Genomic DNA, 18,629 nt, shown 5'->3' with positions numbered 1-18,629 from the left:
TTCCTAAACACCTCCAGGGATGGTGACTCCACCACCTCCCTGGGCAGCACATCCCAATGGCCAATCTCTCTTTCTATGAAGAACTTCTTCCTAACCTCCAGCCTAAACCTCCCCTGGCGCAGCTTGAGACTGTGTCCTCTTGTTCTGGTGCCAGCCCATGCTTCAGCCATGAAGTCCTTGCTGCAGAATGCTGCAGGGGCAGAAGCCTACTTAGGACCACGGGGAGGACTTGGGCTTCTCCATGAACATGGCCACTTGAGGGCTACTAGAGACAGATGCATCCAGCTGAGGAAGCCCCTGGCCCACAAATGGCTGGCAATCAGCAAAGTGGCCTGGAAAACTATTGCAGGACGTTTGCCCTCCCCAGGACAGCTCATCTTGGACACTAAGTCTAACTCACTGCAGCCCACCACATTGTCAACCTTATAGGAGCAGCCTGGGCACGTAAAGGTTTCTTTTTCCTCGGACAAAACTCATCCCAAGCTCACAAAGCTGATCAGAGAGGCTCACACAAGCTGTGTGCGCGCTGCTGGCTGCAGAACAAGCAGGCAAACCTTCCCTCTAGTGGCTGCAGGGCACAGGAGTCTCCCAGGGATCTTCTCTCCCCCCTGCCAAGACTAACAGGGTTATTTTCACTAGCCCTTGGGCTCCACACAGACCCTAAGTGCATCAAATCTCACAACCCCAGTGTGATTTTTCTCTGTGTGTGTGTGGTTTAAACCTGGCACAGCTGGCAGTTTGCACAAAACTACAGACAGACCCAGGGGGCTGTGTCTCCTCTGCCCATCCCCACAGCCAGCCCATGCTGAGGCTGTGACAGGCAGCCAGCAGTGCAGTGTGTGCCCAAGCACAACCTAGACACTGGGGAAGCCACACAGCCATGGAACACCACTGGCCTATTTCTGCAGCCAGGAAGGTTTTGTGGGGCAAATCAATCAGATGAGTGACTCCCTGCAGCAGCAATCGTTCCATGGGAGGGCAGATCAGGCCTAGAGTCTCTCTTGGGCCTTTTTATCATGGGGCTTTGTCCTTGTTTCAGCCAGATCACCACCACAGCAGCAGACCTGGGTGTGCTGTTCAGGTCCTAACTGTAGCAACAAGCACACACATTAGCAGAGGTGCCTCCAAAGTGCTCAAAGTTTCCACTTTTCCACTTACAAACTGACATTCACAGTGTCAAACCTGCACCTTACTGCTGGCCCACAAACCATTGAAGCAGCTCTGCTTTCCAAGACCAAAATGCTTTGGTTTGAAGATGCAGCATCTCAGACTAGCAGGCCATCTGCTCTTACAATCTGTATTCCTGCATGGCATACATACAGAGCACACAGGAGGAAATAGCTGTCTGAAGCCTCCAGGCTCACAAGAGCACTTCACTGGGGCAGTGTATCAGACTGGGGCAGTCCATCAGGCTGGGGCAGTCCATCAGGCTGGGGCAGTCCATCAGGCTGGGGCAGTCCATCAGGCTGGGGCAGTCCACCAGGCTGGGGCAGTCCATCAGGCTGGCTTCCTGGAGAAAACACAGCAGTACCACCTCCTGGAGCTGCAGCAAACCCCAACCCCAGCAGCAGATCTGGGAATACCACCCAGGGGAGATGTGGAACTTCCAGGTTTCTTAACCCTCTGTTATCTCCCTGCCATTGCACAGTGCTTGGCTCCTTGGGGTGATGTAATCCAGCACCAGAGCATTGCTACAAGTCAGTCACTTCTGTGCCAAGTCATCTCATCCCACCCCACACTGGGGTTAACATGTAGAATAGAACAGAAATAACCAGGTTGGAAAAGAACTTCTAGATCAAGTCCAACCTATCATCCAACACCATCTAATCAACTAAACCATGGCACCAAGCACCCCATCAAGTCTCCTCCTGAACACCTCCAGGGATGGGGACTCCACCACCTCCCTGGGCAGCACATTCCAATGGCCAATCTCTCTTTCTGGGAAGAATTTCTTCCTAACATCCAGCCTAAACCTCCCCTGGCACAGCTTGAGACTGTGTCCTCTTGTTCTGCTGCTGCTTGCCTGGGAGAAGAGACCAACCCCCACCTGGCTACAACCATCTTTCAGGTAGCTGTAGAGAGCAATAAGGTCTCCCCTGAGCCTCCTCTTCTCCAGGCTAAGCAACCCCAGCTCCCTCAGCCTCTCCTCACAGGGCTGTGCTCCAAACCCCTCCCCAGCTTTGTTGCCCTTCTCTGGACACCTTCCAGCAACTCAACATCTTTCCTAAACTGAGGGGCCCAGAACTGGACACAGGACTCAAGGTGTGGCCTCACCAGTGCTAAGTACAGAATGACCTCCCTGCTCCTGCTGGCCACACTGTTTCTGATCCAGGCCAGGATGCCATTGGCCTTCTTGGCCACCTGGGCACACTGCTGGCTCATGTTCAGCCTACTTTCAACCAGTACCCCCAGGTCCCTGTCAGCCTGGCTGCTCTCCAGCCACTCTGACCCCAGCCTGTAGCACTGCATGGGGTTGTTGTGGCCAATGTGTAGAACCTGGCACTTAGATGTGTTCAGTCTCATGCCCTTGGACTCTGCCCATCCACCCAGCCTGGCAAGGTCCCTCTGCAGAGCTCTCCTACCCTCTCAACTCCTGCCCCCAGCTTGGTGTCATCTGCAAATTTACTGATGACTGACTCAATCCCCTCATCCAGATCATCAGTAATGATATTGAACAGGATGGGGCCCAGCACTGACCTCTGGGGGACACCACTGGTGCCTGGCTGCCAGCTGGATATGGCACCAAAGGAAATGACTGTACCTGCAGAAACAAGCCCTTGCTCCCTTCATCAGTCCATGCCACCTCTGTCAGGATCAGAAAATGCTCCCTTTTGCCAAATGGCTCCAGGCTGTATGATCAATGTGCACTGTTCAGTTCCAGTCTTACTTAGAAATTGTTCCAATGCATGGAACAATGTTTCCCTTTTCTTGACTTTGCCATTTCTTCCTGCCTGAAACCCCTGGAGAAGCTCCTGCCTTGGGATTAATCACATGATGGATTGAAAAGTACAGGTAGTGACTGCTCCAGCATAACTCCAGAAACCCTGACCTTTCAAACTCAGAAACAGGGGCTGAGGTGCAGATTTGGAGGGCTTGCATTTCATTACTCATCCAGGGATGTTACATTATAGCTGTGTTACAAGAATGAATATGGTAACTTCGACTTCTTTGAAGCAGGAAGCAAATAATGAATCAAAACTACCCTTATTTCAGCTAAGAGAAAATGATAAATGGAGCACAAAGGCTATAAAGGGAGAAAGGCTCTTTAATAAAGGTGATTTGCTGCTCAGATTCTGAGAGCTCTAGCTACATCTCCTCCCATCAGTCCCCCGCTACGCACACGCTCGCAGAGCCTACACAATGGGAAACAAAAAGAAGGCATTACCAGGGAACATAACCATCTCCTTACAAAGCTCTGGGAGAAGATGTGCCTCTGCTGAAAGCATCTTCTCATTCCCTGAACAAGCAGGAGCTCACACCCAGCGTACCTCGAGTCCTGTGTCCAGTTCGGGGCCCCTCAGGTTAGGAAAGATGTTGAGCTGCTGGAAGGTGTCCAGAGAAGGGCAACAAAGCTGGGGAGGGGTTGGGAGCACAGCCCTCTGAGGAGAGGCTGAGGGAGCTGGGGTTGCTTAGCCTGGAAAAGAGGAGGCTCAGGGGAGACCTTCTTGCTCTCTACAACTATTCTATGTTGGAACAAAAATAGAAATGGGTAAACTCAGACTGGATGTTAGGGAGAAGTTTTTCCCCATGAGACACTGGCACAGGTTGCCCAGGGAGGTGGTGGAAGCCTCATCCCTGGAGGTTTTGAAGGCCAGGCTGGACGTGGCTCTGAGCAGGCTGATGTAGTGTGAGGTGTCCCTGCCCATGGCAGGGGGGTTGGAACTGGCTGATCCTTGAGGTCCCTTCCAACCCTGACAATTCTATCCTTCTGTGACAGTGCCTTTCCTGAAATGGCAACAAGAGCTATTTTCTATCCCTTCATACACACCCTGTGCAGAGCTGGCTGACTAGATACCAGTCTGAAAAAAAACCAGAAAAATCAGTTTTATAAAGCAAAACTACAGAACAATAAAGCAGTGTTCATAACCCAAGACAGCAAGAAGCCAAAATTACTAAGTCAATTCAGAAGGACACAATTCCCAGAACAGAAGTCACCCTGGTTTTTAATCCTGAATAAAGCACAGCCCACAGGTTCCTACATCTGCCTGAGGAACCTCACACTAAATAACACACAGGAGTCTGTTTATGGCCATCAGTGCTACTCTTTTTTCCTTGATGGACAAGGCTGTACAAATTCCACACAGATGACAAAAAAGCACTGGACCATGCAATTATAATGGGGGAGGGCACTGAAGAAGTGTTTACTGAGAAGAAATATTGATTGCTCTCCATCTCCTGATGCCACCACAGCCCATTACACAGCTCCCCTCCTGCCCATTTATTTCAGCTCCCATAAGCACAGCATGCAGCAGGAAGTTACAGGATGGGCAAACTGCCCATTCTGGTAGAGTTAGCCTGAAAGTACAGGGCTCCATTTAGGGTAATTCATTACTCTTGTTTAAAAGGCCCAAGCCCTCATCTTACATCAGGGCCAGGCAGGCTTGGCTATCACACCCCGAGGAGGTCTCCAGATCCTTCCTGTAGCCAAACTGAAACAAGAGGCAGGAAAACATCTGCCTGCTGCTGGCTCTCTTCACCTGCAAGCCAGGCTCTAGGACTTGTCAGAAGCCTGACTGGGCCTCAGTTCTCTTCCAAGCCCACTTTGCTCAAGCTCTGCTATGACTGCCATGTATTTGAACTCGCTGGATCTGTGGTTGAAGGTCTCCACTAGCTCATAGGTCTCGGAACGCTCCGTCGCGTAGAAGAGCGGAACCTGATTCGCCAAGCACTGCGCCTCGTGGACCACCTGGGAGTTAAAACAAAGACAGTGTTGCCATGAGTTTTTGTTCTGAGTTTCTCTCCTGGTTTGAGGCTGGACAGATCCTCTGCTGCCCCTGAGAGAGGGGCAAAACAACGACACTCACACCAATGGATTGCAGGTGATGGAAAGCTTACACGGAAGAGCACTTCAGCGGTTTACAGTGGTGAAGAATCCCAAAGCGTACAGAGTCCCTCACAGCACACCCAAAGGCCTCCAACACTTCCCTTCTCCCCACCTGAGGGTATACCCAAAACCCCCAGGGCTTTTTCTTTCCCCTCACCCCCCCCTTGGCTAGTCTCAGCCTGTCCAGGCCTGAGACTGCACCCCTCCACACCTCTCCTTTCTCCTCATGGCGTTAGGGGCCTTGAGATACTCCCTGACCATTACCCCACAGGAGCAGAGAGGGAAGAGAGAGGAAGAGAATGACTTTGCAGATGGACTTAAGGGCACAGGACTTATGGGTATGAAATAAGCTGTTTCCTATGTCCACCTACTGGGCTGGACACTTGGGACACCAGGGGTGTAACTTACAACAGGAGGCACCCAGCCTGAAGTGCCAGAGTTTCCCACTGAAAAAGGCTCTTCAGCAGCTGAAAGGCTGCAAGTGCTGCCCACTGAGTGACTCAATTCCAAGTCACCTTAGTTTGACCAATCTCTTAAAAACCACCTCCCTCTCCCTCCTGCCCCACTTCAGGATGCTTGGTTGCATGGTTTAGTTGATTGGGTAGTGTTGGGTGATAGGTTGGACACAATGATCTTGAAGGTCTCTTCCAACCTGGTTTATTCTATTCTATTCTATTCTATTCTATTCTATTCTATTCTATTCTATTCTATTCTATTCTATTCTATTCTATTCTATTCTATTCTATTCTATTCTATTCTAAATTCAATACTGTTTCAGAAGTGGTATAAGGAGGTCAGTTAGAGGTGGGATGCTTAGTTATCTGGTTCCACCAGTATAATCCCTGCTGCTCTTAGTCCTAGCACCAGGCTATTCCAGACATGCAAACAGCAGCACACCCACACAGAGAAAGCAGCAAAGGCAGGCAGAATCCCAGCACACAGCTCTGGAGGGCTCCTGACTTTGACAAGTGGTAACAAGCTTCAAAACTTGCTGGCAGGTGTCAACAGCTTTCATTCAAACTTGATTCCATTCCATTCTTTCTCTCACAACAACAAACTACAATACCCAAGGTAAGAATTCAGTGTATGCAGTGTGAGAACAAAAGAACAAACTGCAACAGCCAAAGTAAGACTTAAACTACAACAAAGGATTCAAGGATGCACAAGCTGACATCACCAGCCAGCCAAAGTACTGATTGTTCCCTCCTAGCTTTCCTTAGTATTAAGTAGATTAGGTTTCATGAAGCCCAGGAAGATTCCCCCTTCTTTGGGGAACTGCCTTTTGAAGGCTTCAGTTTGGCTTTAAGTCAAAACTGAAGGTGAAGTTGCAGCAGCAAAGGAAGGAAGCTAATGAGCAGATTTCTCTTACCAGGAACTTGGAGTCCATTTCTGCTGTCATGAGGACTATCCCTTTTTCCTGCTGCAGCTCAGGGTAATGGTACAAGACCAACTGGCTAGGAGCAGTTTCACCTTGGGTCTGAATGAGAAAAAGAAGCCTGTCAGTAGCCCATAAAGAGTTTCAGCTCTACTGCAGATTTGGCAGCTTGATTGCAACACTCTTCAGTATTAACTGCTATGGAAGCAGTCATTTTGGAGGGCTTAAGGGTCAGTTCTGATTAAAAGCTCATTATTCCTTGTATTTACATAAAACAAGGGAACTGGAGGGTTAGGCTGGGCTTTTCCTTAAGACCATTTTACATCTGAAAGATCCCAGAGTTTCCAGCAAGATGTTTCACCTTACAGTACCCACTGGGATTTGGCAGAAAAAGATCTAAAAAGCTTGGCTCTTGCCTTTGTTTTGTGACTAGTTGACTTCTGCCTCACTCTCCTTTACACTGGAGAGACACTTAATGCTTGTACATACATATGAGCCAGCAGTGTGCCCAGCTGGCCAAGAAAGCCAATGGCATCCTGGCCTGCATCAGGAATAGTGTGGCCAGCAGGAGCAGGGAAGTCATTGTGCCCCTGTACACAGCACTGGTTAGGCCACACCTTGAGTCCTGTGTCCAGTTCTGGGCCCCTCAGTTTAGGAAAGATGTTGACTTGCTGGAAGGTGTCCAGAGAAGGGCAACAAAGCTGGGGAGGGGTTTGGAGCACAGCCCTGTAAGGAGAGGCTGAGGGAGCTGGGGTTGCTTAGCCTGGAGAAGAGGAGGCTCAAAGGGAGACCTGATTGCTGTCTACAACTACCTGAAGGGAGGTTGTAGCCAGGTGGGGGTTGGTCTCTTCTCCCAGGCAAGCAGCAGCAGAACAAGAGGACACAGTCTCAAGCTGTGCCAGGGGAGGTTTAGACTGGATGTTAGGAAGAAATTCTTCATAGAGAGTGATTTGCCATTGGAATGTGCAGCCCAGGGAGGTGGTGGAGTCACCACCACTCACTGGAGGTGTTTAGAAGGAGACTTGATGGGGTGCTTGGTGCCATGGTTTAGTTGATTAGATGGTGTTGGATGATAGGTTGGACTCGATCTCAAAGGTCTCTTCCAACCTGGTCTGGTCTAGTCTAATTTACCCATAATTAAGAATCAAAGGGTTGGAAGGGACCTCAAGGATCACCTAGTTCCAACCCCCCTGCCATGGGCAGGGACACCTCACACTGCATCAGGTTGCTCAGAGCCACATCCAGCCTGGATCAGAGTTTATGGTTAATGAGAGCTCTTAGCTGCTAATTCAAATTAAGATAGACAACCTGGTTATGAAACCATCTAGCAAACAACACACATACTGCAAGATGCTGACATCTCTATCTGTACATTTCTAGATCCTAAGCCATTTTTGGACTTGAGTTTAACCACTCACCTGAATGTTTATTAGGGAAGTAAAGTGCAACTCTGTTCCTGACCATTGCCCCACAAAGAACTCATAGCCTTCTTTTCTTGGCAAAGCATATAAAAACTGCAGAGAAATGAGATAAAAAACACAATTGTCCCTTTTACAGCATAAAATGATGCTTATGACATAGTGGCCTGCAGCACAAACCACAAGAGGGAAAAACAAGAGTTTCTTTGCCCCACAAGGAGTGATAGCAGAGCAGAAACCCCACTTCAAAGCAGGTCATAAACTGGCATTGCTGCATCACTATTATTTCATTAGCAAATATGTTGGCACATATTTGTAGCAGTACTGTATAAGACAGACAAGGGGAAGGATGGGACAGCACAGAACATTCAGACTCTTGACAGTTATTCACTTCACAGAATCACAAAGGTTGGAAGAGACCTCAAAGACCATCAAGTCTAACCTGTTACCACAGACCTCATGACTAGACCATGGCACCAAGTGCCACGTCCAATCCCCTCTTGAACACCTCCAGGGATGGTGACTCCACCACCTCCCTGGGCAGCACATTCCAATGGCTAATGACTCTCTGTAAAGAACTTTCTCCTCACCTTGAGCCTAAACCTCCCCTGGAGCAGCTTGAGACTGTGTCCTCTTGTTCTGGTGCTGGTTGCCTGGAAGAAGAGACCAACTCCCTCCTGGCTACAACCTCTCTTCAGGTAGTTGTAGAGAGCAAAAAGGTCTCCCCTGAGCCTCCTCTTCTCCCGGCTAAGCAGCCCCAGCTCCCTCAGCCTCTCCTCACAGGGCTGTGCTCAAGGCCTCTCCCCAGCCTTGTTGCCCTTCTCTGGACATGTTCAAGTGTCTCAATGTCCTTCTTAAACTGAGGGGCCCAGAACTGGACACAGGACTCAAGGTGTGGCCTAACCAATGCAGAGTACAGGGGCACAATGACCTCCCTGCTCCTGCTAGCCACACTATTCCTAATGCAGGCCAGGATGCCATTGGCCCTCTTGGCCACCTGGGCACACTGCTGGCTCATGTTTAGGCAGCTATCAATCAGCACCCCCGGGTCCCTCTCCGTTTGGCAGCTCTCAGCCACTCTGACCCCAGCCTGTAGCTCTGCATGGGGTTGCCGTGGCCAAAGTGCAGCACCCAGCACTTGGACTTGTTGATTGCCATCCTGTTGGACTCTGCGCCTCTGTCCAGTCAGTCAAGGTCCCTCTGCAGAGCCCTTCTGCCCTCTAACAGATCAACTCCTGCCCCCAGCTTGGTGTCATCTGCAAATCTGCTGATGACTGACTCAATCCCCTCATCCAGATCATCACTTCTGGAAAACTAACAGCAGAAATGGGCAAATAGAAGGCAAGAGGCATTCAGAGTATTTTCATGTGTATTTCCACAACAGGCAGCAAGCATTTTTTTTCCCTCCAGAGATTTGCAGTCTCTTGGCTCTGTAGGCTAAGGACTTGTTTGTTTTCCCACATGGAAGGAAAGGAAAACATAGGAGCAGAAAAAGCATGCAGCACACCTGACTAAATGCCAAGGAACTGTACAGAAATGCACTTGAAGCTATAAATCCAAGCTCCAAGAAGCTCTATTTGAGCTTGCTCTTTGGCAAGTGAAACACACAGGACCAAGCCACCAATTCCTTAAAGCCTCCCATTCAGATCTAAAAACTACACCCCACTGCCCCTTCCCTCCCATCACAGCTGTTGAATTGTAATGCTCTGCAACAGAACTTACACAACTCAGTTGTGCAGTGCATGCTAGAGAGTCTTTGACAGCACACACTCCCTTACAAGACAGTGATGGATTGGCACAGTGCAGTACCTGCCTAGTATGGCTTCCATGCCAACAGCTCATGGTAGCTTACCAGTCTTCCCCCATCACAGATCACACCAGTGTGGTGAAGAAAGCACAGCCATGCACATTTATGATGAGGAACAGCAGGCCAAGAGAGAAGGGCAATGAGGCTGGGGAGAGGCCTCGAGCACAAGCCCTATGAGGAGAGCCTGAGGGAGCTGGGGTTGTTTAGCCTGGAGAAGAGGAGGCTCAGGGAAATCTTATTGCTGCCTACAACTACCTGAAGGGAGGTAGTAGCCAGGAGGGGGTTGGTCTCTTCCAGGTAACCAGAACCAGAACAAGAGGACACAGTCACAAACTGAGCCAGGGGAGGTTTAGGCTCGAGGTGAGGAGAAAGTTCTTCCCAGAGAGAGTTGTTAGCCATTGGAATGTGCTGCCCAGGGAGGTGGTGGAGTCACTGTCCCTGGAGATGTTCAAGGGGGAACTGGATGTGGCACTTGGTGCCATGGTTTAGTAGTCATGAGGTCTGTGGTGACAGGTTGGACTTGATGATCTTTGAGGTCTTTTCCAACCTTATTGATTCTATGACAAGGCTCAGCATTTTCTGTGGGCAGAACCCAAACGTACTGATCCCCTGTTTTTCCTTTCATAGAATCATAGAATCAACCAGGTTGGAAAAGACCTCAGAGATCATCAAGTCCAACCTATTACCCAATACTTAACTTTCAAATACTGCTGCCTGTCTCCACTGACAGTAAAGAAACAAAAAGAAAGGGGAGGATGGGGTGCTTGGTGCCATGGTTTAGTTGATTAGTTGTTGGATGATAGGTTGCACTCAATGATCTTGAAGGTCTCTTCCAACCTGGTTAATTCTATTCTATTCTATTCAACCATTAAGGCAAGGATGCTTTAACTAACAAGGAGATATATGTGGGAACATCATTGAAGCTGGCCTAACTCACTTCCCATCCCAGCACTGCAGAGGAGAGACTTAACCACAAGACATCAATTAATGGAAAACAAAGGCACGTAGCAACCCTGTTCCCTGGGAGACACTGTGCTCTCATTTCTGAGCCCTACATCTAGGTATCCAATAGCTAGGTCAGACTGTGCAATACATATGAAAAGCCATTGCTTTTATCTGATAACAAGTCTGAATACAGGAGGGTCAAAGGTGGATGAATTAGACTTTGAAGAGGAGAAATACAGCACAGCTACGCGTTACGCACTGCGAGGCTCTGCCATACATACCGATGGACAGCTCTGGGCTCTCTTCCACATTAGATCAAACTTCTTTGCCTTTGGGGAAGGAGAAAAAGAAATTTCAGTTTTCACAGCACAACTGTGGATGCAGTTATTTCATAATCATTAACCAGTGCAGGGTACAACTTCCATCTACAGAAGGTCTCACTGTGGGAACAGCTAACAAGTGCACGGAACGCTGCGTTTCCTTTCCCAGTCCCATTTGCTGTTTCCAAGGTGCAGCAGCAAGCTCCCTGGATTGAAAGCTTTATTCCCTGGAGGCCCAACATTTCAGGCTTACACTAAATCCCTTGTCAGCAATAGCTCCACTGGGTCATGCAGTGTCAACAGCTGAGCAAGATGACGTATCTCTGGCCCCAACCTGTGGATTTTGCATCACAGTCATCTGTTCTTCAGTAGTAAAATGCAGCCTAGATATTCACTGTAACCACAGCCTTAGGTTTATATGAAACCCATAAACTTATTTGGTCATGGCTGATGAAACCTGGCAATCTCATTCATGTGTTCCCTTGTGTGTCCCCAAGCCTTTTGCCTGCTCTTCTCTTCCCAGCACCACGTTATTAGTCCCTACTCTGAGGTGTTTGGGAAAGAAAACATATGCCCTTCATCAACATGAAATTCCCCCATGAGTGCTTTGGAGCACTGAAGAATTATGTGAGGCCCTTCTTCCAGCCAAAGAAATCTTCTGGCAAAGGACATTTTTTTTTAACCCCCCCCTGATGACACCATGGACTACCTCCTAATGTGCTTAGGATTTGGTTTGCATTCAAGCCTTCGAATCTTCCAAAGCTCTTTTAAAACTGTGCACCGAAGAACAGTGCCAGCCCCACTAATGCAAGGCCTCCATCATTTGAACTGGAGTCCCTGGCTGTGGCCCTCTGCTACAGCAAATGTGCAATTTCAAACTATTTTCACAGCCTCCACACCACTGGGAAAACTGAAACACGAAGCTGCTTGACTTCAAACCCCATGGCGTCACTTCCAGAGCATCCAGCGCCTCACACGTTTCCAATACTGCCTCCCACTGACTTCCACTGGCAGCTCAAAGGGTCAAGTACAATTGCAAACCAGACCCTGGATCTAAATGAAGTGTCAAGAGCTCAAGGAACACACTGGTTGTGCTCAGCTGTGAAAAGAGAGTTGTAAGAGAGCCACAATCACACAGGGACTCTGAGACAAAGAAGAGAAAGAAATCCCAAAAGCAGGAACAACTCCTTCAAGCCTAATACACATTAACAACAATTAACAGCTGGTAAAGCCATCAGGAATGGGAAGCATGATCTTATCACAGGAAGCACCACACACTCTCTCAATGAAAGGGAGCACTGCCAATAATTTCAGAGGTACCAAAGTCAGAAGTGATTAGCCACGTGCAAGTTATGAGCCAAGCGCTCTACTACTGCCACATGAAACTGGGGTGAGCAGTCTGTGCTGCAGGGCACAGGGGGAAGAAATGAGAAACCCTGAGGAAAAAATGGTGTGAAAATACAAACACAAAGGGACCTTGACAGGCTGGATAGATGGGCAGAGTCCAAGGGCATGAGATTGAACACATCTAAGTGCTGGGTTCTACACATTGGCCACAATAACCCCATGCAGTGCTACAGGCTGGGGTCAGAGCAGCTGGAGAGTGGCCAGGCAGAAAGGGACCTGGGGGTACTGGTTGATAGTAGGCTGAACATGAGCCAGCAGTGTGCCCAGGTGGCCAAGAAGGCCAAAGGCATCCTGGCCTGGATCAGGAATGGTGTGGCCAGCAGGAGCAGAGAGGTCATTCTGCCCCTGTACTCAGCACTTGTTAGGCCACACCTTGAGTCCTGTGTCCAGTTCTGAGCCCCTCAGTTTAGGAAAGATGTTGAGCTGCTGGAAGGTGTCCAGAGAAGGGCAACAAAGCTGGGGAGGGGTTTGGAGCACAGCCCTGTGAGGAGAGGCTGAAGGAGCTGGGGTTGCTTAGCCTGGAGAAGAGGAGGCTCAGGGGGACCTTATTGCTGTCTACAACTACCTGAAGGGAGGTTGTAGCCAGGTGGGGGTTGGTCTCTTCTCCCAGGCACCCAGCAGCAGAACAAGAGGACACAGTCTCAAGCTGTGCCAGGGGAGGTTTAAGCTGGATGTTAGGAAGAAATTCTTCCCAGAAAGAGATTGGCCATTGCAATGTGCTGCCCAGGGAGGTGGTGGGAGTCACCGTCACTGGAAGTGTTTAGGAAGAGACTGGCTGAGGCACTTGGTGCCATGGTTTAGTTGATTAGGTGGTGTTGGGTGATAGGTTGGACTCGATGATCTCAAAGATCTTTTCCAACCTGGTTAATTCTATTCTATTCTTAATGCTTCCTCAATACAACCTAGGGCCCTGCAAGCAGTACTGAGTATTCCCAATAAAAAATGCCTGGGAATTCAAGCCAGGAGTGCAGAAAACAAGTACTGGCTTCACTGAGACTGATGTGAGTGAGGAAAAAAAAATGGGATAAATACTTTTGGAAACAAAAAGTCTTTATCTGGGACAACAGAATCACTCAGTCCAGAAGGAAAGTTTGCTCTTGAAACCAGATTTTCCTTCAATGATTGCTTGCAAAAGTAACAGAACCACAGTTAGAAAGGAAAACTTTGCACACTGGCCTATCCAATGTGTAACTAGAGAACTACTCACAGGAATAACAGCATAAACTGTATCCTTTGCAGAGAAGTATTGATTCCAAATCTGTAGGAAACAAAGGAGATGAGACACAGTTCAAATCCAGCACCTAGCAAGACTACTAAAGGCTTTAAAAGTAAGTCAACTTGTCAACTAACAGCTGCAAGCACTTTGAGAAACCGTTATTTAGTCAAGCCTGATTGGCTTGGCTGCTAATGAAACTCATTTCCCCTAAGGTTCCAAAGTGCTTGTACCAAATGACAGCCTCCAGCCACGTAACAGACATGAGCTGTGGGCTCAGAGGTGCCTCAAGATTCACTATGCATCTGCTTACATTTATCCTAACAATCATGCTCATGATTTCTAGAGGGCCTGAGCTGTTGTTTGGTTGGGGTTTGTTGGTGTTTTGGGGTGTTTTTTGAGAACATGCAAAACATGTTCAATGCAAGGCAAGACTTACTGTAATGCTCCTCTGTGTCCACAACCCCTTTCTTCACCACAGCAGGATTGATGGTAGGCTGAACATGAGCCTGCAGTGTGCCCAGGCAGCCAGGAGGGCCAATGGCATCCTGGCCTGCATCAGGAACAGTGTGGCCAGCAGAAGCAGGGAGGTCATTCTGCCCCTGTACACTGCACTGGTTAGGCCACACCTCAAGTACTATGTCCAGTTCTGGGCTCCTTAGTTTAGGAAGGAGGTTGACTTGCTGGAACGAGTCCAGAGAAGGGCAACAAAGTTGGTGAGGGGCTTGGAACACAAGCCCTACAAGGAGAGGCTGAGGGAGCTGGGGTTGCTTAGCCTGGAGAAGAGGAGACTCAGGGGTGACCTTATTGCTCTCTACAACTACCTGAATGGAGGTTGTAGACAGGCAGAGGTTGGTCTCTTCTCCCAGGCTACCAGTACCAGAACAAGAGGACACAGTCTCAGACTGCACCAGGGGAGGTTTAGGCTGGAGGTTAGGAGGAAGTTCTACACAGAGAGAGTGATTGCCCATTGGAATGGGCTGCCTGGGGAGGTGGTGGAGTCACCATCACTGGAGGTGTTCAGGAGGAGACTTGATAGGGTGTTTGGTGCCATGGTTTAGTTGATTAGGTGGTGTTGGATGATAGGTTGGACGCAATGATCGTGAAGGTCTCTTCCAACCTGGTTAATTCTATTCTATTCTATTCTATTCTAATTCTAGGATGGCAACATCTACATGAAAACTCCCAAGTCCTTAATAAATGGACAAACACAGGTGAAAACCCAGAGTTCAGGACTTTTTCAGATGCTCTTCCCCAGTCCCTCATGAATAATGAGAATTGGCAGTATGAAACAGAAACAGAGGAACTCAAAGGTAACTCCTGAGTTACCAAATAAACTCCCTGCTACAACAGGTCACACATCATCCTCTGCAGAGCACATAACCACCTCTGTAAGTCTTGAGCTGTCAGGAAAGTAACTGGATTTCTGCTCTTTAAGTTGTGCCAGAAGGCTCCTTCAGGTATGCCTCTCCCTTTAAATTATCTGTTTCTTGGCATCCAGTCTGATAAGGAAAAAAGCTATCCAGGTCTGACTCCAGCTGCATCAGAAATGTGCAACAGATGTGACTTATTACTACATTTAAGGGAATAAAGTGCAAAGCCAAGCAGGTATTAGGAGAGAGGAACTTGATTCACACTGTTCTTCAAGCAAATAAAACAGTTCCACCCACCTCCTTCTTCCCCTAACCAACTTTAGTACGAGTTCAGAGGCACCTGAATGACAAATAACACAAACAGAGGTACAAGGTGGCAAAAGCTTTGGGTTTATTCCTGCAAAACAGATGGAGCATTATCCATATAAGCTACTGCTAGGATTTCCTTTCACCTGGCTCCAAACCTGACAGGAGCCTGCTAATGTAAATTCAACTGCCACACATGAAATGCCAACAGTAAGAACTACAGTAGAGACAGCTTCTAAGTAATCAAGTCTGGTCTGGTCTATTCTATTCTATTCTATTCTACTCTACTCTATTCTACTCTACTCTACTCTATTCTATTCTACTCTACTCTACTCTATTCTATTCTAGATGTATTGTTTAACAAGGGGGTACAACCTGGGTTGACTTCCCTGTATGGAGTACACTTTAACCTCCACCACTGCCATGCATGGGAATATGTTTTCTATACACAGCCACAGCCATGGGATTTTTCAGTCTAAGTCAAGATTCCCACCCTCACAGGCAGATTACTACACTAAGCAGAGCTGTGGAGCAAACTTTGTTCTATTTAAATGCATCACCTGTTTTATCTCCTCTGCTGATTTCTCTTTCACCATCTCAACATTAAGAATTGAATCAAGGGTCTGCAAGAGAAAGCAAAAGGAATCTGGCATGATGACAGTTCTCTGAGTCACATGGGAATCGAGGGTGAATGGATGCAATTATGTAGAACACAGTCAAGCTAGAGGAACTTAATTCAATTTACAGTGTGACTTAGTCCTCCTAATTGCCAAAGAAGCCAGTAAATCACAAGCAGCAACACACTGAGAAGTGGCTTCACACACTGAGGCAGAACAGAGGCCATTCTGTCAGGACACAGACCAGCCTTTGCTCCAGTTGTGCAGATCTCTGCTGAAGCTGCATGAGGTGCTGCAGCCTTTCACCTTCAGCCATCTGACACATGCTCTGTTGGCAGATATACACAGAACGCCTGCCAAGATACAAGACTGTGAAAGAGACCAGAAACATTCTCTTGTCCCCCTGCTGGCTGATCGTTAGAAATGTATTTATGTGCTGTTCAGGCTGCTTAATTCTTCCCATTTATTACCACGAGCACTTGGTACAGATCTAACTAGCAGGAACTTCCAGGGTCTAAGAGAGAAAGGACAGGATAATAAAACCAGAGTGCCAGAAGGTTTAGGACTGAACATGATCCCAACAGTAAATAAAACCATTGCACTCAAGTGTAGCATAAGGAACATTAATTTTATGCCAGGAAGGCCTTGGCTGAAGCACTCATAGCTGCAATATGTTAGTTTATATCCTTGATTCATGAGCACATCCTCTCCCTAACACTTAAATTTATAACCCTTACCTTATCCTTTGTGAATCCTCCCTTTGATGTCTTTGTGCCCAAGCCTTCTGCCTAGAAGAAAATATTCTTTAGTTTTTATAGCTGATGCTTCCATGCCATTTATTTGCCTTTCTTGCCATACATAACACACTTGCTGACAGAAACCTCAAGATACTTGATTGCTGCAGGGAGTTTCTAATAGATTATTGACTGAGAAATGCAAACAAGATGAGCAACAATGCAAATTAATACTTTCTGGCCTTGAAGGCCAGGAGGAGTCTCAGGGGAGACCTCATGCTCTCTACAACTACCTGAAGGGAGGTTGTAGCCAGGAGGGGGTTGGTCTCTTCTCCCAGGCAACCAGCACCAGAACAAGAGGACACAGTCTCAAGCTGCACCAGGGGAAGTTTAGGCCGGAGGTGAGGAGGAAGTTCTTCCCAGAAAGAGTTGTTGGCCATTGGGATGTGCTGCCCAGGGAGGTGGTGGAGTCACCATCCCTGGAGGTGTTCAAAAAGGGATTGGACATGGCACTTGAAGCCATGGTTTAGTTAGTCCTGAGGTGTTGGGTGACAGGTTGGACTTGATGATCTCTGAGGTCTTTTCCAACCTCACTGATTCTATGATTCTATGAAATTTAGAGGTAAAAGCAAACTACTATGCATGTTGGATCTAGTATTACCAAGCACTTTTCTTGCACTAAACCATTCTAAATGCAATATCATGTCACTCCATCTGGCCAAACTAATCTGCAACTAATAAAAGCCTTAAGACCTCAAGTACAGAGTTTGCAGTATATTAAAAAGGAAAAGAAAGGCTAAATACTACACTACTACTACTACAAAATACCAAACAAGACTTTTAGCCAACTATTAGCCCCAAATTCTGGGGCTCTTCATCAATCATAGACTCACAGACTCAATAAGGTTGGAAAAGACCTCAGAGATCATCCAGTGCAACCTATCACCCAACACCTCATGACTACTAAACCATGGCACCAAGTGCCACATCCAGTCCCTTTTTGAACACCTCCAGTGATGGTGACTCCACCACCTCCCTGGGCAGCCCATTCCAATGGCCAATCACTCTTTCTGGGAGGAACTTTCTCCTCACCTCCAGCCTAAAGTTCCCCTGGTGCCTCAACAGGGACACTGTATGTTTGTAGCATTATGCTGATCCTACATAACTGGCATCATAGCTTTAATATATGTGAATTACAAAGACCATAAATATGCCTTGCCTTTTCCTCCATGCACCTGATAAACTCTCCTTGTTTGGAGCGTCCCACGGGCTGCTTTTTCACCTCACTTCTTTTTTCCATCCGGGACTCAAACACCTCTGGACTGGATCTGAATCGGAAAAGGGAGGTTGCCATACCGGGTGATTAACACAGTCCTGCCTTTTTAACTGTTTGGTGGGGTGCTCCCTTAAAAACCAAAACATGTTTTACGAGTAAAACTCTTTATCAAGCTGATCAAGTCGGGAGAGGGCTTTCTCGTTTTGTCTTTGCCAACTCCATGTGAATGTCAAGGCAGTGTTTGGCCTAAACCAAGTGCACAAACCGAAAAATTACCTCCCTACGCCCAGAAGTGCCCAGCTCCCCGTCTCCCCCAAAGGCAGCCCCCACCACCACCGCCAGCCACCCTCCTGCCCCGTTCGTCCCCGCCAGGGCCCGGCGCTCCCCTGCCCGCAGCACCTCCGCAGCTCCTGGATCTTGTGCCGGTACTTCCCGTAGAAAGGGTTCTCCTCCAGCGCCGCTTCCCCCGAGCCCTGCCCCGGCCCCGGCCCGGCCAGCTCCCGGCACGGCGGGGCCAGCAGCCCCAGCGGGCGGAGAGCGGCACGGCTCCGCAGGGCCGCCCCCAGGCCCCAGGCCTGCAGCAGCGGCGCCGCCATGGCTCCCGCCTCCCCCCGCGGTCCGCCCGCCACAACGCTCCGCCCGCCGCCCCGGCCCCGCCGCCCCGTTCCGCCCCCGCAATGAAACGGCCGCCAGGCGCAGTGGGGAAAGCGAACTTTTATTGAGATCAATGTTACATGGTGAAAAGCGTGGAGGGCCGTAGCCGAAACCCGGCGGAGCAGCGAAGCACAATGCGC

The 18,629-nt window shown here is 48.6% G+C and overlaps 1 protein-coding gene across 1 annotated transcript; it reads right to left on the bottom strand.

Moving 5' to 3' along the window:
* Window positions 1-4,290: 4,290 nt before the first annotated feature.
* On the bottom strand, window positions 4,291-18,466 carry ATPAF1 (ATP synthase mitochondrial F1 complex assembly factor 1). Its single transcript, XM_009909027.2, has 9 exons — window positions 18,235-18,466; window positions 17,779-17,887; window positions 16,563-16,613; window positions 15,769-15,831; window positions 13,524-13,574; window positions 10,871-10,918; window positions 7,838-7,933; window positions 6,414-6,521; window positions 4,291-4,906 (listed from the first exon to the last, which is right to left on the bottom strand). Exons 1-9 carry the CDS (start codon window positions 18,429-18,431, stop codon window positions 4,712-4,714), a joined length of 918 nt encoding a protein of 305 aa, XP_009907329.2. The 5' UTR covers window positions 18,432-18,466; the 3' UTR covers window positions 4,291-4,711.
* Window positions 18,467-18,629: the final 163 nt, after the last annotated feature.

Source organism: Dryobates pubescens, chromosome 11 (assembly GCF_014839835.1).
Source record: "Dryobates pubescens isolate bDryPub1 chromosome 11, bDryPub1.pri, whole genome shotgun sequence".
Taxonomy (NCBI): Eukaryota; Metazoa; Chordata; class Aves; order Piciformes; family Picidae; genus Dryobates; species Dryobates pubescens.
The sequence above is the reverse complement of the archived record's forward strand: the minus strand, read 5'-3'. Positions and strand labels throughout refer to the sequence as shown.